This window comes from Loxodonta africana, chromosome 13, assembly GCF_030014295.1.
Source record: "Loxodonta africana isolate mLoxAfr1 chromosome 13, mLoxAfr1.hap2, whole genome shotgun sequence".
In the NCBI taxonomy this organism is placed as follows: domain Eukaryota; kingdom Metazoa; phylum Chordata; class Mammalia; order Proboscidea; family Elephantidae; genus Loxodonta; species Loxodonta africana.
Window position 1 is genome coordinate 32,592,115 of NC_087354.1, and position 24,913 is coordinate 32,617,027.

Consider the following 24,913-nt stretch of genomic DNA (forward strand, 5'->3'; position numbering starts at 1 on the left):
GATAGGGTATGAAGAGGGAGGATGGCCTGGTGACATTATGGAAATAAAATCGATAGGATTTCATACTGAATTGCTTAGGAGAGTGAGGAATGGTTAAGTTGAACAGTGTCACTATTGATAGAAGCCAGGTGGGAGGGTTGGTGGAGAGGAGAAGCTGATAGTTTAGAGGAGTTGAGGAGACCTGGAAGGGCTGGCCCATAGGCCATCCAGCAAACCACTGGGAAAGGCCAGGGCTGGAGCCAGGGCTCTGGAGCCAGATGTATAAGCCTGAATGAAGAAAGCCATGGAATTGAGTGTTATTACCAGTCAGAGCAAGGAGCCCTGGTGGTGCAGTGGTTAAGTGCTGGGCTGCTAACTGAAAGGTCAGTGGTTCAAACCTACCAGCTGCTCCATGAAAGAAAGATGTGGCAGTTTGCTTCTGTAAGGATTACGGCCTTGGAAACCCTATGGGGCAGTTCTTCTCTGTCCTATAGGGTCGCTATGAGTTGGAATCGACTCACTGGCAATGAGTCGGAATCAACTCACTGGCAGCTAACGATGACAACAGAGATGTGGGCCAGACATGGGCACAGAAGTACTACTGGTGTGTTGTTTCCTCGTTCTCTGTACTTTGAATTTGATCTGATTTGTTACAGAGCAGTCCTTGCCCCAGAAGAGTGTGTAGCTTCAGAGAATCACCCGCAGGGCTAGATGATTGATAGACGAGTTAGTACTCACTCTTCCTTGTTGTAGAAAGGACTTGCAGCAGCTTATGGAGACGAAAGAAACAAGCAGGAGAGCACGGACATGAGAGAAAGAACAAGGGGGAAGCAGAATGGCATTACCAATACCTGCCATGGTGACCCGCACACCTGCTGAGGGCCACACACTTGAAAGTGGCTTTCTAGTGCCATTGGGAAAAGGGAAATGTAGCTCATTGTATAATCTCGTGTTCATAAAACTGAAAACTTCTCAAGAGAAGTGTGGTTCTTGATAGTACAGTCTCTGCTAGATACCAGCCATGTGACCTTAAGCAAGTCCTGTAACCTCTCGGAGCCTCCATTGCCTCGTCTGTAAAATGGAGGTGATTATGGTATCCCATAGGGTGGTTGGGAAGGGTGGAGCAAGGGCGAGGAGTGAAGCTCTTAGTTCAGTGTGGCCTGTCTCTGGGAATGTGTGTGGAGAATGAGTGCCTGCCTCATGCCCAGCCCCACCAGCGAGCCATGGGATCAAGTGAATGATTAGTAAATGATGACAGTGGTGTTAGCCAGTGGCTCCGTGGGTCATGGTCTTCCCTGCCTCCCCCTCTGGCAGAGACCAAGCTACCTTTTAGTGATGCTGTTGGCTTGGCCCCGGGGAGTTTGCCGTGCCTTCTGCCTTTCTGTACAAATCTGTGTTGATCTAGTGCAGGGCCATCATCCAGGCATTACCACCTGGCGTTCTCTTATGAGATTCCTTGTGACTGACCCTAGTTGGCAGCTGCAGGGGAACATCATATTTTCACATTCCTACCAATTTTATATGATGAAGAAGAGTTTTGTCTTAGCCGACTAATACAAGTGAATTGTACTGTTTTATTTCACTTGCAGTACAGACCTGGTGTTCTGCATTTAAATACCTGAGTCATACTTAAAGTAGACTTGTTCTTCATGCTTCCTGTAGGCTGAGCCGTATCTGAACACTGCACACGGGCACATGATCTGCTACTGGGATGGGTCAGCTCACTACCTGATGTACCTGGTGATGGTGGCGGCCATTGCATGGGAGTAAGTCAGTTCACCTGGTGTGTGTGCCTTGCTGCCCTGGCAACTGATCAGCGGGTGTGTAAGGAAAGTGCATGTATAGAGGCAAATACACAAATGGGTACACCCAGATCTGAATACACTTTTGATGGGTGCAAGCTAGAAGTGCCTTATTATCCTTGCACCACTGCCTGTTGGACACATTCCTTTGGGTTACTGCCCGCCATGAAGAGAGCTCAGGCAGACTCATTAGCTTCCTGATGATGCTCTCTTATCAAGAACAGTAGGATCCCCTGGGTGAAGCAAACAAAATGGTTAAGTGCTCAACTGCTAGTTGAAAGGTTGATGGTTCAAATGATCAAGTTTACAAAAAGGACCAGATTTACTGGTCTGACACAGACTGGAGGAACCCCCAAGACTATGCTCCCAGATACTCTTCTAACTCAGAATTGAAGCCACTCCTGATGTTCACCTTTCAGCCAAAGATTAGGCAGGCCTATAAGACAAACAATAATACACGTGAGGAATGTGCTTCTTAGATCAAAACAAGTGTATGAGATTAGATGGGCAGCACCTGCCCAGGAGCAAAGACGAGATGGCAGGAGGGGACAGGAAAACTGGATGAATGGACACAGTGAAGCCGGGGTGGAAGGGAAAGGGGGAGAGTGCTGACACAATGCGGATTGCAGCCAATGCCATGAAACAATTTTTATGTATATTTTTGAATGAGAAACTGTTTTGCTCTGTAAACTATCACCTAAATCACAATTAAAAAAAAAAAAGGTTGGTGGTTCAGATCCACCCAGAGGCACCTCAGAAGAAAGGCCTGGTGATCTGCTTCCAAAAGGTCACAGCCTTGAAAGCTCTATGGAGTACGGTTCTACTCTGTACACGTGGGTTGCTATGAGTCGGAATTGACTGATGGCAACTGGTTTTTGTTTTTCTTATAAGAATAGTCTCACTTTCAGAAATTAAAAAGCCTAGCACATTCTAAGTCAAAACTTAAATCTTGTTTCAGTTCAAAGTGTCTCTCTTCCCCCCAGCTGAGGCCTAACCCTCAGGCTTGGGAGGCTGCACTGAGGCTTGGGTGAGGGTCTGTCCATTTACTCCCGGTTCAGTGTTTACTCCTCCGCTTGCTCCCGCAGCTGGCTCCTCTAGGAGTGTGTGTCTATGTACATGGGATTAGAAGAACAGGGACAAAGTCTTATGTGACCGTTTCTGTTGTTTTTTGGCAAGTGGTACCCTCCATCATGATAAGCTAGCTCTGCCTTGTGGGGCACATGTGTGGGTTCTTTGGAGACCCCTATCTCAGGGACCTCTGCATTGCACCCATCCCTGCAGTGAGCAGTGTTCTCTCCGGCTGAACTTACCTGGTGGTATACCTGCAGCTTCTTTCTGATGGAGTCCCTATACTCCAGAAGGTAGGCCACTTATGGAAGGATCCTTGCAAGATGGCTCAAGCTTGGCTACCTTCCCAGGCCTCCACTTGGTTTCTGGTTAGAGGAAGTCATACATTCTTGTCCCATCACCAAAACCAAAACCAAACCCAAACCCATTGCTCTCGAGTCCATTCTGACTGGTAGCAACCCTCTAGGACAGAGTAGAACTGTCCCACGCGGTTTCCGAGGCTGTAAATCTTTATAGAAGCAGACTGCCATGCTTCTTTTGCGGAGTGGCTAGCGGGTTCAAATTGCCAACCTTTCAGTCAGCAGCGAAGCGCTTTAACCACTGCACCACCAAGGCTCCTCTCTTGTCCCATATAAGGGTGAAATGCAGACGAGCTGTCAACCCCTCTCTCCTCACCACGCACTCAAGGGCAGCTCCAGCCAATGTTTGGACTTTTCTAGCACCAGCCTTTCTCTTCAGGAATGTTCCCAAGTTCTAGGAGGAAATGCTTAGAGGTGGTGGGGGGAGGGCGGAGGGGGGCCACAGAGTTTCTGTGGCTCAGTTAGCACCCAGCTGGGGAGAAAGATTCTTGTCTGTCCTCCTGCTGACAATCCCAGTCACTGTGAATGGGCCTCTCGGGGGCCCACTTCATTTGGCCTGGAGGGGTAGCACTTAGAATTTTGTACTGTGCTTCCCCTCAGAGAATCTCCCTTTGAATTTCTCATAGCCTCTACTGTAGGATGGAGGTGGGTTATTGGGGTTATTCACTGAAGGAACTTTTGGGCAACATCTATTAAGAAGATGAGGGGTATACCTCTAGGAGCTCCTTTAGGACGTGGTGTATGTGTTACTTACTCTCTTCACCTTTGGAGTGACAGCAGGTAACACCCCTGTGGTAATAGGGAACATCCATCTAACATCCTATTACTCACACTTGACAATAATTTAAAATATAGATCTAGTTCCCTTTCTTTGAACCTTTTTGTTTCTTTCATGGCCATGAATTTCATACATAATAGGGATTGTAGGATCTGTTTGGCGGTGGTCATGTTGTAGTTAAAAAAAAAGTCAGTGCAGCAAAAATAATTTCCTATTCAAAAGGACACAAAGAAGGTCTATAGTGTATCACATGTGGAGATGACGTTTGATTGCCAGGGTTCTTTGTGTTTGATTTATTACCCTGGAGTCATTAAGTTTCGATTCATATACTTTACTAGTTAGAATATAAAATAATACCAGGAAACATCTTTTGCCAATAGTATTCTCAGACAAGTGCACTAAGTCAATACTTTTTTGTTACAGGGAAAGTTATCGAACCATTGGCCTATATTGGGTCGGATCTATTATTATGAGCATTATTGTTTTTCTGCCTGGAAACATTGTGGGTAAGGACCTTTATCTTAAAATTCATTTTCCTTTTTTTTGAAACAATGGAGGTTGCTTTTAAATAGAGAAGCTGTTTTAGTTGTAACAGAACCAAGAGACACTAAGTAAGCTTACTAAAACACTGTTTTGTGGGATTTTCCTTTCCCCCTCCTTTTTAATCTCACCTTTTAAAAAGTGCTTTTGAGCAATTTTCAGAAGTGTACATCGAACAAGTAGGCAATCTAATACCAGTGATTACTGACTTTTTAGAAGGATCTAACATCTAGAGGGGTAAGTATGGAGTTTGTCCAGTTTGGAATATACATACTTGGTGTACAAATAATACTTCTTAAAACTCTTTGTATTATATATAACTCCTGACATGCTGTGGGAACATAATAAACATACTTGAAAATTAAGACTCTTGAATCCTAAAATAAAGGGTTATTTATGCATGCAGGAAATCAGGATCTTGAATATACTTTTTTCTGTACTGGTGCTGGGCATAGGTCCCTGGGTGGCACAAATGACTACTAACCTAAAGGTTGACGGTTCAAACCCATTCAGCAGTGCTGTGGAAGAAAGGCCTGGCAACCTGCTTCTATAAATATTACAGCCAAGAAAACCCTATGGAGCAGTTCTATTCTGTCACTCGGGATCTCCATGAGTCGGAATTGATTCCTTGATGGCAGCAGGTTTGTTTATTTTGGTTTTAGATAGGACATAACTGTTAATAAATATCCAGTAGGGGCCCTGGTGGTGCAGTGGTTAAGCATTTGACTGCTAACCAAAAGATTGGCAGTTTGAATCCACCAGCTGCTCGTTGGAAACTATGGGGCAGTTCTACTCTGTCCTATAGGGTTGCTATGAGTCGGAATCAACTCAACGGCAACTGGTTTGGTCTTTTTGGTTTTTAGTTTTAGCCTTTTTTTTTCTCTCTCTCATTAGAAATACCGTCTGGTCCACTGTAAAATTTCAGATGACTTGAGATGGGGGTGGTATTCTCAGTGTTTCTCGTATTTAAATATGTTTTTGGTAAACTTTTGACTTTTTCTTTTTTTCTCTCTTTTAAATAGGAAAGTATGGAACACGAATTTGCCCTGCTTTTTTCTTAAGCATATTATACACTTGTCTTCCTGTCTGGGCTGGTTTCAGAATCTATAATCAGCCCTCCGAAAATTATAATTATCCCTCAAAGGTGATTTTATTAAAATTTAAATGTAACTTGCTCTTAAACCCCTAGGGCTGACACATATCCATCGGCCACTGAATTGAACTGTGTCTCTGTGGACTGGAGCTTCTGGGGTGTCCAGTCTCTGGGACTGTGTTGACTAGGCAGTGTTGGTTCACATCTTCATGAAGGTGGCCAGGACAGTCTGTGTCTGTCTGAATACATCCGCCTCTACTGGCCTGGCCTTACTTTTTGGAACTCCCTGTGCCAGAGGTCATCCTGGCTTTTCCCAGCAGATTCTGGATTAGTGTGCTGAGTGGAGGCTGGATTGTGTGGGTTGCCTGGGGTTGGTAATGGCCTGGATGTTGGGCACCTGGGCTCTTCTTTCAGCGTACGTTCTACTTCTGCTGTCCTGAGGAAAGGCTGGAGAGAGACAGCTGTTCAAGGTAGCCCACAGAGCCACAGGTTCTGATTAACAAGAGACCCAGGCACATGGCAGTAATCAGGACATGACTACTCATGTTATGGAAAAGATTTACAATAGAATCCATTGGAATACATTTTAATTTACAAATGCTTCATTTGTAAACATTTAGACATTTGCTATGTAAAATCAGGTTGGCACCCTGACAGCTGGTACTCCCTCCCAACCTTGAGAGGAAGGAGGTGGTTGTCAAAAAGAAGAGCAAATACAGGCAGTCCCCGGGTTATGCACAAGATCTGTTCCTAAGTGTATCTTTTAAGTTGAATTTGGACGTAAGTTGGAATAGATACATACGGGTCTTATTTAGCCTTTTTTAGTGCAAGAATGGGGCCTTGGTGGCATAGTGTTTAAAGAGCTCGGCTGCTAACCAAGAGGTCGGCAGTTTGAATCCACCTTGGAAACCCTATGGGGACAGTTCTACTCTGTCTTATAGGGTTGCAATGAATCAGAACCATCTTGATGGCAGTGGGTTTGGTTTGGTTTTTAGTGCAAGGAGGAGCCCCGGTGGCACAATGGTTAAGAGCTTGGCTGCGAACCAAAAGGCTGGCAGTTGGAATCTACCAGCCACTCCTTGGAAACCCAATGGGGCAGTTCTACTCTGTCCTGTAAGGTCACTGTAACTTGCAATTGACTTGACAGCAGTGGGTTTTAGTGCAAGAAAAGGCCCAGTCTTCGCATTTCACAGGTGAGGAAACCAAGAAACGATTTTTCTAAAGTTACATGGCTGGTGGTTTATGATACAAACTGTGAATCTTCAAAATTCTCTCATCATCCTGTTTCAGTAGGTATCAGTCTTCTTTGGCTCTTCAGTTACAAACTCTATTTTAGGTCATTCAAGAAGCCCAAGCAAAGGAGCTGCTGAGAAGACCGTTTGATTTAATGTTGGTTGCGTGTCTCCTCCTGGCAACTGCCTTTTGCCTGTTTAGAGGCTTGGTAAGCATAACAGATCAAAATAACATTAAAAAAACATTAACTTCAAATTATACTACTAAAGCTCTGAAATGGAAAAAAAAGTTGGAAGATTTTTTTGTTGGACTTCCCAGCACACTAACAAAATATTCCTCCAGCCAGAGTCTGGAGCACTCAGACCTGCTTCCTGTGGCTTTCCCACCCGCAACCCCCAACCTCTACTCCCAAGAGGGACAGTCCGTCCTGGGTTGTTTCACACCTCCTGCCTCCATGTCCTTAAACCAAGCTCTACCCAGCACTATCCTTTCACTATTTTGGAGTTCCTAGGTGGAATGGTTAAGTGCTGGGCTACTAACCAAAAGATTGGAAGCCCGAACCCACTTAGAGCTACCTTGGAAGAAAGGCCTGGTGATCTGCTCCCAAAAGGTCACAGCCTTGAAAACCCTATGGAGCGCAGTTCTGTCTGCAACACGTGGGGTCACCATGAGCCGAAAATGACTCAACAGCACCCAGGAACAACAACATGTTCTTGATGGAGCCCCTGGGTGGTGCAAACGGTTAATACAGTCAGCTGTTAACTGAAAGGTTGGTGATTCAAGTCCACCTAGAGGCGCCTTGGGAGAAAGGCCTGGTGATCCTGGTGATCTACTTCCAAAAACTCGGCCTTTGCAAATCCTGTGGTGCACAGTTGTACTCTGACACATGAGGCTGCTGTGAGTTGGAATGGACTCGACAGCAACTGGTTTTCCCTATTTTAGTCTCATTTGTTTGGTTCCTTTGATGTTTCCAATGATCTTTGGCACCACTCTGATGATCTTTGGTAAGGGTTATACCCTAAAGTCCAGTAAAGCTTCGGTACAGAGCATCTGTGGGTTCTCAGAAGCAGGGTGGATGGAATTCAGGAAGGGGTACGATAAAACTTTCACATATTGGTAGGTCATGTGAATTTCTCACTGACAAAGTGAATAATACGTAAATTAAGACCGACTTGGAGTCTGTGTATTGATGGGACTTACATACATTAAGGGCATGTGGGTATGTCATTTTTTCTCTTTTCCCTTTTTCAGTATTATAATGTAGAGGTTAACGAAAAGACCCACAGGCTTTGGAGTTAGAATCCTGGCCATTTGCTAGCTGTGTGGCCTTGGAAAAGTTACTTAATCTCTCTGACCCCAGTTTCCTCTTCCATAAGAGTGGTACCTACCTTACATGTTTGTTTTGAAGATTAAATGAGATAATGCATGTAAAACACTTGTAGAGGGCCTTACCTTACACTAGTAAGTGCTCAATAAATGATTGCTGTTACATTTTCATTCATTGGTGATTCTTCACGATGTCCCAGTTTCATGATTTATTCATGAATAAATAAAATGGAGCAGCTCAGGTTATGTGGTTAATTATACCTAGTTTCAAGGACAATTACTAACAGTTCTGAGCCTGCTGGCACTGCACAGACAGTTGGGGGCAGGGTGGCAAGTGTAAGCTGATGTAGCTGGTTCATTGTTTCGGGTTCTTGAGCTGTGAGGGGCCTGTGTGGCTGGCTGGGCTCAGAGTGAAGGGCTGTCTTCAGAGTTGTCTCTGTGTGGGGATTGTCAGAAACTTCTGGAGGAAAGCCAATAGGGGTGGGGTCATAGGCAAGGGAAGGCAGGGCCACAGCTTTGCTAAGATCACAGTTTTAGTTCTCAAAGTTAAACCTACGGCAACAACAGAATACAAATGGTATTCTTACTTAGCCATGTCCACTTGCCTGTGCACAAGAGACAGTTATTTTGGATGTTTATATTTGTACATGTGCACACACATATACATGTGTCATGGGGGAGGGGCTTTTGGGCTGGGACCCTTTTTACCAGCTCTGCCATTTTTTGGCTTGTGTTCAGCTATGTTATCTAGGTAGGACAACATTTATGGCCAAGGACATGAGCAATGGTGCCTGAGGAGGGGGAAGGTGGCTCAGAGGGGACGAGTGATATGCCAAAGAGACACTGCCTATTTTGTGACCTAAGGTCCACTTGGCATGACTAAACCTGCTCTGCTCTCTTCCAAAGTGGACACAGGAGGTGGCTTCAGACAAGAGGACCCTGCTTTCAAATCATCATCCTCTACTGCCCCAAAGGCCATGTACTCTGTGAGCCATTGGAGAGAGGAAGATGCTATTTTTGAATCTTGCAAAGCATAGTAAGATCAATTTGGCGTAGAAATGAACCTTTCTTCCTGTAGGGGGTAGTCTGCTGGAGTTACTCCTAGGAAAGTAAAACTGGTAGTCAAAAGCAAGCTGTGCCTTGGCTACCTAGATACGTAAACTCCCTGGGCGTTGGAAAGGTCCCTGAGAATAGAGCATTCGTTTCCATTTCCTGCTCCACTGTTAAGCTCAGCTTAATCTCCTAGAATAAACCTAGAGTATTTCCGTTCTTTCCCTCGTTCACTGGTGAACAAAAACAATGCTTCTACAGTGCACTGTTTTTGTTAAATAGCAAAGCTGCTAGTGACTAAACCTGGCACATTTAGTCTTATCAGCACATATAAGAACCAGATGTGATGGTATCTTTATAATGAATTCACTTTTGTTCTTAGATTGCTTTGGACTGCCCAGCTGAGCTCTGCCGATTATATACACAATTTCAAGAGCCCTACCTAAAGGATCCTGCTGCTTATCCTAAAATTCAGGTCAAGTAGTTATGAAACCTAAGATTTTCCTAAAATTTAATTTTCTTCTTCTTTTTTAAGGGGAAAATGTGGTCCCATGTAGGAAACAGGGATTAATAATTTCAAAAAATGAGGATGTTAATATTTTTGTATTTTTTAGTCAGACCAAATCAACTCTCAGTTTGCTGATTGATGGCATTATTTTTCTGTTCTCATACAGATGCTGGCGTATATGTTCTATTCTATCCCTTACTTTGTGATTGCGATTTATGGCTTACTGGTTCCTGGGTGTTCCTGGATGCCAGATGTAACCCTGATACATGCCGGAGGTCTAGCTCAGGTATTCAGAACATCTTTTACTGAGAAAATCTACTGGTGGTCTAGCTGTCATTGTTGGATATGTGAAAAACATCTCTGCTCACTCTGGTAGGGTTGTTATTGTTGTGTGCTGCTGAGTTGATTCCAACTCATAGCGACCCTACAGGACAGGGTAGAACTGCCCCATGGGTTTCCCAGGCTGTAATCTTTACCGGAGCAGATTGTCAGGTCTCTTCTCCCTGGAACGGGTGGTGGGATTCGAACTGCTGACCTTTCAGTTAGCAGCTGAGCACTTAACCGTTGCACTACCAGGGCTCCTCATTTTAGGGCAGGAAATAGTTATTAAGCATGCTGTCCCCCTCTGCCCCCTTTGTCTTATAGTTCTTTATAGTATGCAAGGCGTTTCTGCATATCGATTTTATTAAAGCCTCACAGTAACCATTGGGTAGGAGTGCCATCCAGGTTTACTGATGGGAAACAGGTCCGGAGAGGTTAAATGATTTGTTCAAGGTCACATGCTCAGGAAGTGGCACTGTTGTTCCAAAGGATCCTTCCCAGTCTCTGAACACCACAGCTACTGGAAATGGTTTGAGAGCTGTTATATTTGAGAGGTCTCGCTAAGATTTCAGAATTCCACTATTTAATGGTATATGGAATCAGGGAACCTGGCTTTAAAAGAAATTCTGCTCCTAGAAAGCAGCACCTATCATTAAATCCCTGCCGCCCTCCATGCCCAGCACCTTAGCCACACACCTGGCCTAGAGTGGTGAGCACTCACAACACTGAAATGAGAAGAGAATTTTCCAGGGAATATGATTACACAGAGTACGTTTAACAAGGTGACAATTAGCAAAGCGTATCAATTTTTTGAACAAAGAAGGAAATTAAGTAATTCTAAGTTTTTTTTTTCTTACTAGAAATAACAGACTCTTCTTTTTAAATCATGATCTTCGTCTTGCTCTCGTCAAGCAGGCTTAAGAATGAGGTTCACCCAGAAACTTTAGCATTAGGGGTTGATTCTACTCATGTATAGTAACCATGATGGCAAACAGACTAGAATTAATAGGGTTGAAAAATAGTGTTTATGGGGTTACTGGATCAACTTCTTCCAGTCTGAGGTACTTGTAAATTGTAGAATTAGAATAACATAAGTTGATGCCGTGTCCAGAGGCAATGGTTCCTGCCCTTTCTGTAAGGATTTCAGAGGGAAGAGAGGGAACATTTAGCCCCCTTTGCTGGTTGCTCCCCTTTATAGACTTCAGAATACCTGAATTCCTCAGGCCTTGGTTTTGGATCCTTATTTGTTCCCATGTCTTTAAAAACTAAGGAGCCCTGGTGGCCCAGATGTTAAATGCTCATCTGCGAACCAGAAGGTCAGCAGTTTGAACCCACCAGCTGCTCCATGGGAGAAAGATGTGGCAGTCTGTCTTCATAAAGATTACAGCCTTGGAAACCTATGGGGCCGTTGTACTCTGTACTATAGGGTCACTATGAGCCAAAATCGACTAGACAGCAACAGGCTTAAATATTACCTACAAGCTGATGACTTCCAGTTTTCTGTTTTTAGACAAACAGCTCCCAGATTTACTTCCAAACTTAAGTTTTTTTCACTTGGATGTCTCACTAGCATTTCAGATGTAATGTCTAAAATAGGGCTTTTCATTCCCTCACAACTTCTCTTCCATGTTTCACTACCTCTTGCACCCAGAGACTCAAGCCAAAAACTTGGAGTAATTCTTTGCACCTTGTGTTCCCTCACCCCTTATGCCTCCTGTGATTCATTAGTTCTACCTTCAGGATAATTCTCAGATCCATCCTTTTTTTTTCCAGCTCCACTGCTACTACTCTAGTCTGAGCACTCATTATCCTCCTCCATGCCAGGCAAGCGATGCCTCTTTGTGTAAGGAGAGGCTATGTGCTCTGCTGCTGTAACAAATAACAGACTTAGTTCTTGCTCACGCAAAGTTCATGTGGGATATTTCCAGGGGCCGAGCCCGCCACCAACCCAACTGTAAGAGGGGCTGGGAAGTGTGGTCTTCCTGTGTGCCCAGAACAGGAAACTGGGCATGAAAACACAGCATTTTCTTTGCCATAGTTGTTTTTCACCCCCACTTGACAGATGAGGAGGCTGAGGCTCAGGACAGCTTGTTACTTGCCCAAGGCTGCATAGTTAACTAAATGAGATAATGGGGATGTGAAATCCTATTTGACTGCAAAGCCCATGCCCTTCTGCGCTATCCCCCTCATGCAAATAACCAGCTACAGCAGAGTCCTAAAGTAAGACTTTGTACATGGCATGAGGGAGAGTTGGACAACCTTGGGGGTGGGTGGGGACTGACATCTGAGCTGGTCTCTGAGGACTGAGTGGGCGTCCTTAGGCTGAGCCTCTCCAGGGAACAGTATGAGGAGGAAGCATTTAGGTGTGGGAATGGGCAGCAGATCAGAGGACACAGACTAAGTCTTGGCTTTTGTTTTCTTGTCCTCGTTCTCCTGTGTCCCCCAGGAAAGGGGCCCTCACGCTGACCCTGCTCTTACTCTAACCTCTTTTTTTTTCCAGAGGATAAGATAGAGTTGAGATTTGGGAAGGCCTTAGAGCAAACAGGTGCTTGAGCCTGTAGCAGTAGGACTAATGCCAGACTCTACCTTTTTGTGGGGCTAAGCTTGCAGATGGGCACCTGTGACTCCAGCTGGGAGGCTCTGGGAAGGGCAGAATGGAATGCAGAGTAATTGGCAGCAGAAGTGGCTGCTTGAGGCAGGCCCCAGACCTCGTAGCAATCCTTGGGCTTATCCATCATTGCTCAGTTTGACAAGGAAGCCTGAAGCCCCACTCTTGCTGGTAAATGTGTGCCCAGACTAAGGATTAGATCCTGGAAATGTCAGAGGATGTTTTTCCCAGGCCCGGAGGTGGAGAATGGCATATTCAGGGAGTTGTACGTCTGACATTCCCATAACTCTTGGGTGGACTTTAATATTTATCTATTCATAGTGTTTAGCCTAAGGAAAAGTTAGAAATCATGTTGCAACAAAACTGAAGATACGATCAGAATGCTGAATTCCAGTTATTTGATTTGTTTTCTACTTACCAAATACTTGCTTATGAAAAGGAGTATCATCTTAGGAGGGCATCTGACACTCTCTCCATCACCTTGAACAGCACCTCTCATTTGTTGAAATGGCCATAACTAACGTAGATGGCTTATGGATTGACAATCCCACTAACCTCCCTTTATCAAGAACTGCTTTTATCAAAAGATCTAGTGAACTCCTAAGAGTCTACGCAATTGAGTAAGATGAGAAAAAATCGTTGAAAAACTAGATCAGTGCAAGTCAATGGAAAACACGTTGGGTGGTTATGGATCCCTGCTTTCAGACCATATAGGAGTCTGCCAAAGCTTTTGCCTTTAGAAATCAAAAGATCAATCAAAAAGTAAAAGAACACAGAATAAAATAAAACAAGGGCACATTTTATGCCAACAAGTTCCACTGGGGATACTCAACATTTACAACTCAAGTCTTTTCATACAAAATCCTTACCGTAAGATTAAAGTTGCAGAGTCTACTTCGAAAAAATTTTACAGCATTTTATTAGCATTTTTTATCAACTGAAGAATTTTTCTTTGCTAAAACAGCACTGAAAAGTTGAAAAAACAAAGACCTGGAGCCAATATGGTTAAGAGCATTGGCTCCAGAGGCAGGCTAGTTCAAATCCCAGCTTGCCACTCATTGGCGGAAAGATCTTGGTTACTTTACCTCTCTGATCCTGTTTCCTCTTCAGTGAAGTGGGGATAATAATAGTACCTTTCTCCTTGGGTTGCTCTGAGGATTAAATGAATATATGTAAAGGGCTTAGAAGAATACCTAGCACATAATAAGCTCTGTAACCCTTTGTTACAGCTATTATTATGATTGTTACTGTTATTTTTGGAAGTATATGATTCCCAGTTAACAGTCTAGAAGAGAAATACCTTACGTTGCTCAGAAGATCCATTAATTAATATGTAGACAATTAAGCTCATTAAAAACCAAAAAAAACCCAAACCCGTTGCCGTCGAGTCGATTCCGACTCATAGCGACCCTATAGGACAGAGAACTGCCCCATAGAGTTTCCAAGGAGCGCCTGGGTGGATTTGAACTGCTGACCTTTTGGTTAGCAGCCATAGCTCTTAACCACTACACCACCAGGGTTTCCCATTAAGCTTATAATACTATGCATATAATTACATAAAAATCAAGGAAATTGGGAGAAAGCTTTAAGACAGATTCAGAGTGGGTTGGCAGGGAGCCTGCCACCCCATCCAGTTAACCCCCCAGTCAGTGAAGCAGGATCAGTTACCACCACTAAAGGCACGCAGTGCTCCTTCCCACTCCATGTACTTTCTTACAAAGGGGGTCTAGAGGCTGATGTGTGGATAATCTGGCTGTAGAGAGCTGACTCTACTGGAGGTGAATTTCTTAAGTTTCTTCTGTATGGAAACCTTTAAAAAATATCTGAAAGTAAAGGTTTAGGAAGAGCATGGATAATAGGGATACTAATGTAAACCCCATTTTAATCATTTGCTTTTGGTGTGATTATTAGTATTAAAATTAAGAGTTTGGGTCTAACCTCTTTACTATCCTTTGGTGGACACAATGGCACTTTTGAAATTGTCAAAAGGTCAACAAAGGGATCTAAAACCAAAGAGCCCAGGTTTACAAAAAAAAGTGGAGAAGCAGGTCATTAATAGATACTTAAGTCCACTGAATTGTGTATTTTTGTCTATGGAACAGCCCCACGTGGTTGGCATTAATACCTAACACATATCAACTCACTTAACCCTCCTAACAGCCCTGTGCGGTTCCACTGTCATGCTGCTTTTCAGATGAGGCCAGAGGCTCCATCGCTAGCTCAAGGTCATGCAGCGGGTCTGTGGTGGAGGTGGGATTTGACCCTAGCAGTATAGTTGGAGTTGGCATCCTTAACCACTATACTGTGCTGCCCAGAAAACTCAAAGAATAGATGCCAACGTAGTTCTAGGTCAGATACTTATATTGTGTGGGTCAAACAGCCTGGCTAATTGTCCTAATGTTTACATTGCTTCTTGCCTGCCATATTTACGTGGACACAAAAACTTCCACCTCTCCCTTCTGGAGCCAGGATTGTAATTTTGGTAATCCTTCCCAGGTCATCTCTATAAATATAAGAAAACAGGGATATTAGAATTTAACCCTTTTTTCCCTTTATTGCTTCATTTTCCATTCCATTCTAGTAATCTATTCTAAAAAAAATAAAGTGTCTCTTATTTAAGGTAAAAAAAATTTAGAATGAACTGCAGGAAAACTTATCAGGATCTCAGGCTCACATCACTCCATCTGTAAGTTGTCTCTGTAAGTAGCAGCACTGTTCACTCACACGGTCACCCCGACCCCAGCACAGTGCTCAGGATGTGCTCTTTAAGCCCTGTCACAGGGAGGCCCCTGTGCTGGTGGGAACATCACCCAGGAGACACTGTGCAACTCATCATCAGTTAGGTGCTCGGAAAGGGAACCCTCATCAGGTGTGACCTGGATTTTTCTACCACTTCAGAACTCTGAAACCTGACATCGTATGGCTTAGGAGGAAGTTATGGTTGGGTGCCCACTCAGATGGAGGTGTAACCACCATAAATATACCCATTAGTACTATAAGCAGTGAGGGCAACTGCAGACAACTGATCTTAGGGTTCTCCTCTCACATACAGATACCCCTTTGGATTAGATATGTCATAATCCTTGCCTGTTGCTAAATAATCCTGAAGAAAAAGGCTTGCTAAAATAGGTATAAAAATATAGAAATGCTTTGTAGAACCTTTTATATTTTGACAGTCACAAGACCATTATTGTTGAACGTTTATTGAGCTCTAACAACGTGGTAGGTGCCACACACAACATCAGACACAGTACCTGCCCAATGGGCTTACAGTCTAACCTATGGACAAGAACCATTTTTTAGTGTTGCCATGAGTTTGCAATTCATGAAAATGAGGTATTAACTGCACTCGTTAGTGCAGGAAAAGAGCCTATGGAATCATACTGGCTTTTTAACAGGTTTCCCTATGCAAGTAGGCACAGTTGCTCTTACTACTAATTCTCTCCAAGTTTGGCTGCCATCTCCCCATATTTGGTGATTTTGCAATGTGTACAACTGTCCATAAAGATGGAGCCACCAAACCCACATTTCTGAAAACCAGGGTTCAAATTTGGCCTTTAGTCTAGAAGAGGCCCAAGGAAAAAATAGTAACAAGGGCAAAGCTCCTGTTCAGTGTTCCTAGAAGGTCCACCACAGCGGCTCCTCGGGGCAGCCCCTCAAGTGCCCTTTACTCTCAAGGTCTTTTGTCCTCATACCCCAGAGATGCAAATGCTTAGTAACATTTGCTGGGTTCTGTCTCAGCATCTGCCCTGGGGGAGATGTCTCTGAGGGCAGAGGCCTCTCAGTGCCTCATGGATCACAACTCAGAGGTGGTGTTGGTCCTTGGCAACATATCACATTAATTTATAACTTCTATCTCTAGAGAGTAGCAAAAAAAGTACCACAGGTCTCCAGAATGTATCAGTAATTTGTAAAAATACAGCTTGTTAAAATATCTGCCACTGACAAAAATTCATAAAGATGGTGCTTATAAAAGCTTGTCCTTTTCATAGTAAAGTCAAGTGGTAAGTCAACGTTTATCTGTTAACAGCAGAATAAATCAATTTCATATGGAAGGAAATGTTATGTATTTAAAGCAAATTATTTAGGCTCTTCATTTTTGTTACTTCTGTGCTTTCTCTAGATTGCAGTATTTTTTGTCTCTTCACTCTGATCCTGATGGATTGATAATTTACCATTTATTACATTTAAGTTCCCAATCCTCTGTTCATGTATGTCTTGAATTTCAGCAAGATATGAAAATGCAGACCCCAGGGTTGCATTTTAATCCAGCATGTGGCCTGTTACCCTTTCTGCTACAGTTTTCCTCTGTGCTTATATGAAAAGTATTAAAAAAAAAAAAAAAAGACCAACTGGCAAATTCTGAATGTGTGTTCTGAACAAGTACAGAGGGAGGCTCTTGCCTTTTCGTTTAGAAAACTCAGATTATGCTGACAAAGCCATACTTCTAAATAAATTATAATTTGATTTGAAAAGGTTGCCTGCAGGTACTTTAGCATTTTATAAAGAGCAAACATACCTTGTCCTCCTCCCCGAGTTGGTAACAACTTTATTTTACAAAACAATCCTTGGTATTTTTTTTTAAGTTGCATTAAACAAACAAAAAAAAATACGTGAATAAACAAAAATACATAATGTGAAGGCTTTGCACTATTGCTCTAAGAAGCAGGTGAAAGACTGATAAATAATGCCGAGGTCCTTGGTGCTTCTCTTTAATTCATTATGCTAAAAATATTTCGGCTTTCCGAGCTCTGTATTTTATTCATTTTTATTGAAACACAAATATAAGCCTCAACTAGGTCCCTACGTGGAATCTGCAGAATGCAGATCAGAAAAAAATTTTTTTTGAGATTTTATTCAAATTTTTTTGTTAAATTGGGCCACTAATGTATGGAGTGCCTGGGTAGTGCAAATGGTTAATACACTCAGCTGCTAAATGAAAGGCTGGAGGTTCAGGTCCACCCAGAGGTACTTCAAAGACAGACCTGGTGATCTACTTCAGAAAAACCAGCCACGGAAAACCCTATGGGGCACAGTTCTACCCTGACATACATGGGGTCGCCACGAGTTGACACCGACTCCACGGCAACTGGGGTTGGTAATGTTTAGTACAGGGCACTGGAATGGTTAAAAACACAGATGGCATAGGAAAGCCACACTGAAGAAGGTATAATTTATTTGAACAGTTACATCAAGAATGGCCCTAAGTTCACTGAAATATTAAAGACTTCGAATTGTTTGAAAATGCCTACAGGTGAGACTGGTTCTGAGGGCACACGAACATAGCTTGACTGATCCGCTAAGAACTCGCTGTACGTCCATCTGAACACAGATTTCATGCTTACCCATTTCTGTTTTATGCAACAGGCTCAGTTTTCCCACATTGGTGCTTCTCTTCATGCTAGAACTGCTTATGTCTACAGAGTCCCTGAAGAAGCGAAAATCTTTTTTTTAGTATTAAACGTAGCATACGGAATTCTTCCTCAGCTTTTGGCCTATCGGTGTATCTACAAACCAGAGTTCTTCATAAAAACAAAGGCAGATGAAAAAGTTGAATGAAAACATTACTTCATGTTCTTTCTCTCTAAATTACTGACTTGTGATACTGGTACTGCTATTTTGTCCCGTTTTACTTCCTTCCTGTATCTGTACACCTAAGAATACAGAAATTCTTGCTCTGCACTGTATGTGTGAGCTATAATTTGGTATTGTGTAGATAAATTTTTGTCCTTTTCTGAAGGAAAACTGAAGTTGTTGAGAGTTTCTTAAATATATTGTAAATTATTTATAAATAAACCTGACCATCTATCTCAATACTGTTTGTACACATTAAGTAATTGTTAGCATGAAACATTACAATTTAGCTCCTACAATAGTGGGCATGAAGATGAAATTATTCAAAAGTGAACAGGGTCTATGCATATTTAAAAATTCAAAATAGCAAATGCAGATTGGAAAATTTTTACATATAAGTTGCATATGGTTCACTGTCAACCTCAATATAAAAAGGCAGATCATCAAAATATTTTTAAATGTTGTTTGAAAAGTGTTTTCCCAAGGAAAGTGTATTATTTAATGCTGTTTTGAAAATCACTTTTACTAAATTTTTGTGAATTTAAATAGCTAAAGAAGGATTGATAACTATCATTACCCTTAATGAATACTTGTTTTATTGGTGACAATATTTCTATTGTATTTCTGTGCATATTTTTAATAAAATTATTTTTGGCCTTTTATGTAGACAAATTTTATTACAATTGAAACATTTCGTATATTTTTTTAATGACAAGTTTTCTAGTCTGTAGGCTTTTTATTTTAAAAATCCATCAGTTATATTTTCCAATTCAAAATATCATCTAGGTTCTCCTTATGTTTTAAGTATGAACAATGGAAAGGTCTTTTGATGAATTTTAATATTCAAAATTAAGAAGTATTTGTTTAAGGAAGGAAAAAGAACTGGATTGGCATCCTTATTGTCCTTTTATCAACTTTTCATATTTGGAATTGTGCGTGAGTACAACAGAGAAAATCCTATTGCTAAATGGGGAAAACAAACTAAAAATAGAGCCGCTGCCTGAGTCAGCGTGCCAGAGTGGAAAGTCGATCGGCTGCCACCATCAACATCACCATCATCATTGATGGCCCTTGGCTTTAGCACTCTCATGTTTTCTCTTCATCTTATTTAGCTGATCATCAAGGTAAAATCAAAAGAAAATGGGGTGCATGATCGATGCATGGATAATGTCAAGTGTGACTTTAGGGTTCACTGAGCTGGTTAGAGATTATTTTAATGTGTATGCAAATCACGCTGCCATTTCTCCCCAGTGTTTTAAAAAAAAACCTAGAAAAAAAAAAAGTAAAAGAAAACCCTCACCTGCACTTGAATTCTATTGTCAACTTGCTGTTAACAACTTTTGCTTTAATATATGAATTACATTAATACCTCACATTATTACATATATGAAGCCAAATTACACTAACTTCATTGCTTACAACCTCAAATCTTACTCCCAGTACACATTCCAATAAATTTATTCTGTAAAAACAATACATTTTTTTGATTTTGATTTTTTTTTTACAGTAAACTTTCAACTACAAACCTCGAATACGCGAAAGATGTTCCAAGGACAAGCAGAACAGGATTGATAAAACCCAAATTGACTAAATGTGTTCTCACAATATAAGCTGGCATAAAAATAAATAAAATTCTCTATTATCACAATAGCAACAATAACATACACATAATAATGGTTTGTGGAATGAATACTAACTATTCTAACTCTAGTTCCAAAAGAAAACGACAGTTCATTTTAAAAGTTTATATTTAGAAGTCAATGCTTTGTCTGGTTTCCCATAGGGCTGCTGCTGATTCCAGCTTTAAAATGTAAAGAACCCATCTTGAGTTATTCGCTCAAATTGTACTGGCATTGGGAAAAAATAACTCATTGCCTTTATTGTGGAGTAACACAAAAAGCCTTACTAACTTCACACACAGAAACTGAGGTTGTGTGCATAACAACATGAGTTGTGAGAAGTATAAGCTCTCAACTAGCTATTTCTAATACGGAATAGGTATTTTACAATATGGTTAAACTTTACACATACATGGCCTCGAAATTGAAGGACGATTTTCATTTCATCTTCAATACACCAACATTATGCATCTAGGAATTAAGTCCTGGGTTGGTTCTGTCACAGAGAGGAAATCCCATCCTTAAGCATTGAGTGATGATTTAAAAACGACAATTTATATTGAACTGTTTGGTGATGGTGGGGTAAAGGCAGGAGTATGATGAGCATAACTTCCTTAATAAAAGGATCCTAGACATGTATAAGTCTGTGCAAAAATCTTCCTCATCCTTAGTGGTTAAGGGCAACTTCATGCAACCAAATAAAATTAAATCAATAACCTTAAAAAAGGCTAAAATGTCTGGTTTTTTTCCAAACACAACAGAGAGGAATGTGAATAATGTACATACAAACGGGGGTCTGTCAATGACAGCAATGCCTAAGTGTTGGTTCATATCAAATCCAAGAATACTGGACAACCAGACGTGTAACCTTCTTGTGGTTTCTCTTAATATGCAGCATTCTCTATGGCAGTTAAGTCTGTAAAAAAAGACAGAGAACAAACCTTTAGATGACTTAGGATCCTGACGATGAGAGCTATCCACACCTAGCTAGGATGTAACGGGATTTTCTGAGATTTAAAGCTGCATTGTAGCACTAACAATACTTAGCAAGAGCAGCTTCTGAAGCTTTGCTGGTGGACTTGAACCACCGACCTTTTGGTTAGCGGCCAAGCTAACCGCTGTGCCACCAGGGCTCCTGCTTTATACATACCAGTGCAAAAAGTTAAAGGAACTACGAGGGCACTTTTAGTATTACCATGAAAAGAAAAGGAAAAAAGTAAACATCTACTGTTTGGCAGAACACAGACTGCAGTGACATGTACTCTGTACAACTCTGTCACTGGGATCCATAAAGTCAGCGGAGAAATTGAGGTAATCTAACTTTGTGGTGACTGTCATGTCAGAATGGTAAGCTGCTTAAAATTTAAAAAGCACTTGGAGTATACACAAATTATTCCGTATAATACTTCAATTAATTACTTGTGACACATGGCTCAAAGAAGTACAAGAGTTAAGAAAATCAAGATGTACAAAATCTCTGGTTTTTTTTTTTTTTTTGAAAAAAAGAAAAGCTCAAATTTCTTATATAATTTATATGGCATCCACATGAAAGAGGTGAAATAAAATATTTCTGTCTCATGAAAGAGCGTTTTAATTTGGGCTCTACTTTAAACTACGTCAGGTGATGTTTTCCTTAAAGGGATGCTATTTCCTGTTTTCTTCATCATTAACCCAAACATACTAATCTCCCCTCGTAATGCTCTCATGGGATGAATGAACTTGGGCCCCAAGTATTTTTTCTCAAGACAGCCTGCTTCAGCTCTTTACTTCACTAAGTGAATGAACTTGTTTGTAAGCACACACGTGCACACCCATGGGTATATTCTCACTTTTGCAGCCAATACCTATGTGGTACTATAAATAATACTGTCTATGAATAATTGTGGGTCCCTCAAAGGAGAAAAAGTGACCAAATCTACCATCCCCTCAAGATGGCAGAAATACCTCTCTTCACATTCCCTGTCCCTACCAAAATAAGGAAGCCCATCTTAAAAAAAAAAAAAAAGTTTAAAATCTGTGACCTTGCGAAGTACAGTGCCTTGTGATTCCTAATTATTAATAAATAAATGCACTAAATATATGATTATACTCAGAGATACTTTTGAGGATTTTCCTTCCTTGTGAAAGGGGGCTGATGATACCCATTAAAACAATGAAAAACAGGCAAACAAGAAACCTCCTTTAACAATATCTTTTTACTCATAGTGAAAGGCAATCAATTCTATTCACATTGGTAGGAAGTTCATAGCAACAACTACTCAACCCACCATGAAGAATATTTTGGAACAGTCCCAGAGCAGCCTCAGAGTACTACTCATGTTCCAAAGTGAAGGTGGCACTAGAACGCAACCACACCTTTAAGAACGTGCTTGTGTTTCTCAACAAGGCAATGTCAGGCAGGCATTTGTAAAAGTTAACTACAAAATCTGAGTGTTTTCTGTACTTCTCATACCTATATAAAACTACTATCTTGCTAATTCATGATGGTTTATGTTCTGGACATGGTGCTGTGAGTGCCTGCCAGGCCTGAAGTCCCTGAATAAGCAGCGGGTGCCACGCTCTGCGTCATATCACCCTATGCTGGATAATGCTTAGCTAATCCAATCGCTATGAGTCAGAATCGACTCAAAGGCAGTGCGTTGGATCCAATCGGATTCTCTCGAGAACTGAGATACTGTAGGGTCATGCCAAAAAGGCAATAAGGGGAAGACAGGAAGCAGTAAAAGTTACAAGAATTTTTTTTCACTGAACACCATCTTACATTTGAAAGAATGATGACAGTAAACTATGGCTACTCAGACTTGGGTATCTGGCACTTTCTAAAAAATAGACAATGTGAGCCTACTACTTCGAGGAAAACAATTGGTAGTATTTGTTATTTGTTGCCTATGATAAAAGTTGAGCTTTTAAGTAAAAAAATTAGAATTTTGGAAAACTTGAATCCTCTAAGATTAAGAGCTTCCCAATACTCAAAGACTCTTTTGATGAGATAGGTGGGGATATTAACAACTGTAACTTAAAAGATACACATTTTACTTTGAAATGGGTCAACCAGACCTGAATAACTCTGTGCCTATGTTTTTCAAATGATCAATACATGATACCAAATCATGGAAGGGTAAAGAGCTGAATTATTTGGTTTCAGATAGATCAAAGGATTTTAATGTAACAGAATATGAAAAGTTCAGATGTCACATTGCAATTAATCTTTAAAAAAACACCACTTAGGGAATTGATACAGTATCTAAGGAGATTATCCACAACTATCTGAAAAGACTAGTAAAATATACTTGTATGTCCATTTTCCAACTACATATCTGTGTGAGGCCAGATATTTTTCATATACTTTAGCCAAAATAACATACTGTAATAGACTGAAGGCATAAGCAGATACGAGAATCCAGCTGTCTTCTATTAAAGCAGACGTTAAAGAGATCTGCAAAAAGGTCAAACGATGTCACTCTTAAATTTTTTCAAATGCAGTTATTTTTCATAAAAATGTGTTATTTATGTTAGTGGGTTTATTATTGTTTTAAAATGAATATTTTCAAAATTTGTTTTAATTTCTAATTAAGTAAATATCGATAGCGCTAACACACATTTACAAAAGCTTTTTGGTGCCCTCAATAATTTTTAAGAATAAAAAGGGATACTGAGACCAAAAAGTTTGATCAACTACTGGCGTAGAATAAATGACAGGAAATGGAGAAATACGAGTCTGGAAAAAGAAAATGGAGCCAGACCGTGAAGGGCTTTTTAAACTGGAATAAGGAGTTTGGACTTAATATTGTGGGCAATGGGGAGACACAAGGAGGCAGCACTACAGTGTAGAAAGAGCAACAGGTTCAGGATCAGGAGAATAAAGGTATGGACACTGGTTAGTGGTTACAGTGAACACTGCGGCCACTGTCTCTACATTTCTTCTATCTTTCCCCTCCCTCCTTCTGCCCCAACTCTGTGGTAGCCTTATGATTTGGAGATGGGACTTCAGCTCCTCTGAGGAAGCCAGCTGCCATGTTTTGAGGTGAGTTGAGGCCCATGTGGCAGGAAACTGAAGAAGGGGCTCTGGCCAACAACTGGTGAACAACTGAGGCCTTCAGGCCAACAACCACAAGGAACTCAATCCTGCCAACAATTACTCGAGTGAGCTTGAAAGAGGATATAGCCCCACTTGAGCCTTAAGGTGATTTGAGCTCCTGCTGACACCCCGATTGCAGTTTTGTGAGAAACCCAGAGTCAGAGGACACAGTTAAGTTGTGCCTGACCCACAGAAACTGTGAAATAATAAACGCTGTGCAAAGCCACCATGTTCGGGAGTAATTTGTTATGTGGCAATAGATAACTAACACAGCAGGTCTAAACCAGTCAGTACATGCTGTCTGGGCCACAGAGACAGGAGCCTCCACATCTCCAACCACAGCAATCAAGAAGGGGAGCTCCAGTATTTGGGATAAGAGATCCTGCCCCTTCCTGCCTCATGCTTCCACGGACAGGAGGTGAGGAAGTAGTCAGAGAGCCTCTGGGAGTAAGGAGAAGCCCCAGAATTATGTGGGTTCTGTTTAGGAACCTCTTTTCTCCTTCCCCTACTATGGTGAAATGAGTTTCTTTATGGGGCCTTTTGCTTTGGTTCTTTGGAAAAAGAGCTTGGGAGACTTTTCCCCTAAGCCATGAGAAGTTATCTTTACCCTAGCTTCTATCCCAGAGCGTTTGTTACTTTTGTCCAGGTTGACTGACATTTCCTGGGTATGCAATAAACAACTTGGTTTTGATACTTTTTGTCTGGTCCTGGGCCGTGGCCTGTCCTGTGATTGGTATGACCCGTGCAGGGACAGGTCAATAGATTATGCAAATGAGGTGAGTCGTAGTGTACTATGCAAACGAAAAGATCAGTGGCCTTCTGAGAGGGGACTGTTCAGTTTGTGGCCCTGGTGGGACCGCCGTACCTTGAGAGTGGCCAGGAATTGTGTATATAAGCAGCCAACCCCAGAGAGGTACCTGGAGACAGGAATACGCAGAAAGAGAAGTAGCAGGAAGAAGCAGAGGGAAGAAAAAAGG

At 41.6% G+C, this 24,913-nt stretch overlaps 2 protein-coding genes across 5 annotated transcripts in view; one reads left to right on the forward strand and one right to left on the reverse strand.

Annotated features, from left to right (window-relative positions):
- Positions 1-18,911, forward strand: part of TM6SF1 (transmembrane 6 superfamily member 1) — a 36,221-nt gene extending 17,310 nt beyond the window's left edge. For 2 of the 4 annotated variants that reach the window (XM_064267191.1, XM_003413866.4), the window contains exons 4-10: positions 1,642-1,745; positions 4,410-4,492; positions 5,549-5,670; positions 6,956-7,060; positions 9,611-9,703; positions 9,903-10,022; positions 18,033-18,909. In XM_064267191.1, coding sequence (XP_064123261.1) covers positions 1,642-1,745; positions 4,410-4,492; positions 5,549-5,670; positions 6,956-7,060; positions 9,611-9,703; positions 9,903-10,022; positions 18,033-18,224 — 819 coding nt within the window. In that variant the 3' untranslated portion in view covers positions 18,225-18,909. Of the gene's footprint in view, positions 1-1,641; positions 1,746-4,409; positions 4,493-5,548; positions 5,671-6,955; positions 7,061-9,610; positions 9,704-9,902; positions 10,023-18,032 lie in introns of all 4 variants that reach the window. The other 2 variants (XM_023552989.2, XM_064267190.1) reach the window with 2 other exon arrangements.
- A 1,580-nt stretch (positions 18,912-20,491) lies between these two features.
- HDGFL3 (HDGF like 3) overlaps positions 20,492-24,913 on the reverse strand; it is an 84,318-nt gene continuing 79,896 nt past the window's right edge. Inside the window, exon 6 of the mRNA XM_064267192.1 lies at positions 20,492-20,774. Coding sequence (XP_064123262.1) covers positions 20,769-20,774 — 6 coding nt within the window. The 3' untranslated portion in view covers positions 20,492-20,768. The remainder of the gene's footprint in view (positions 20,775-24,913) is intronic.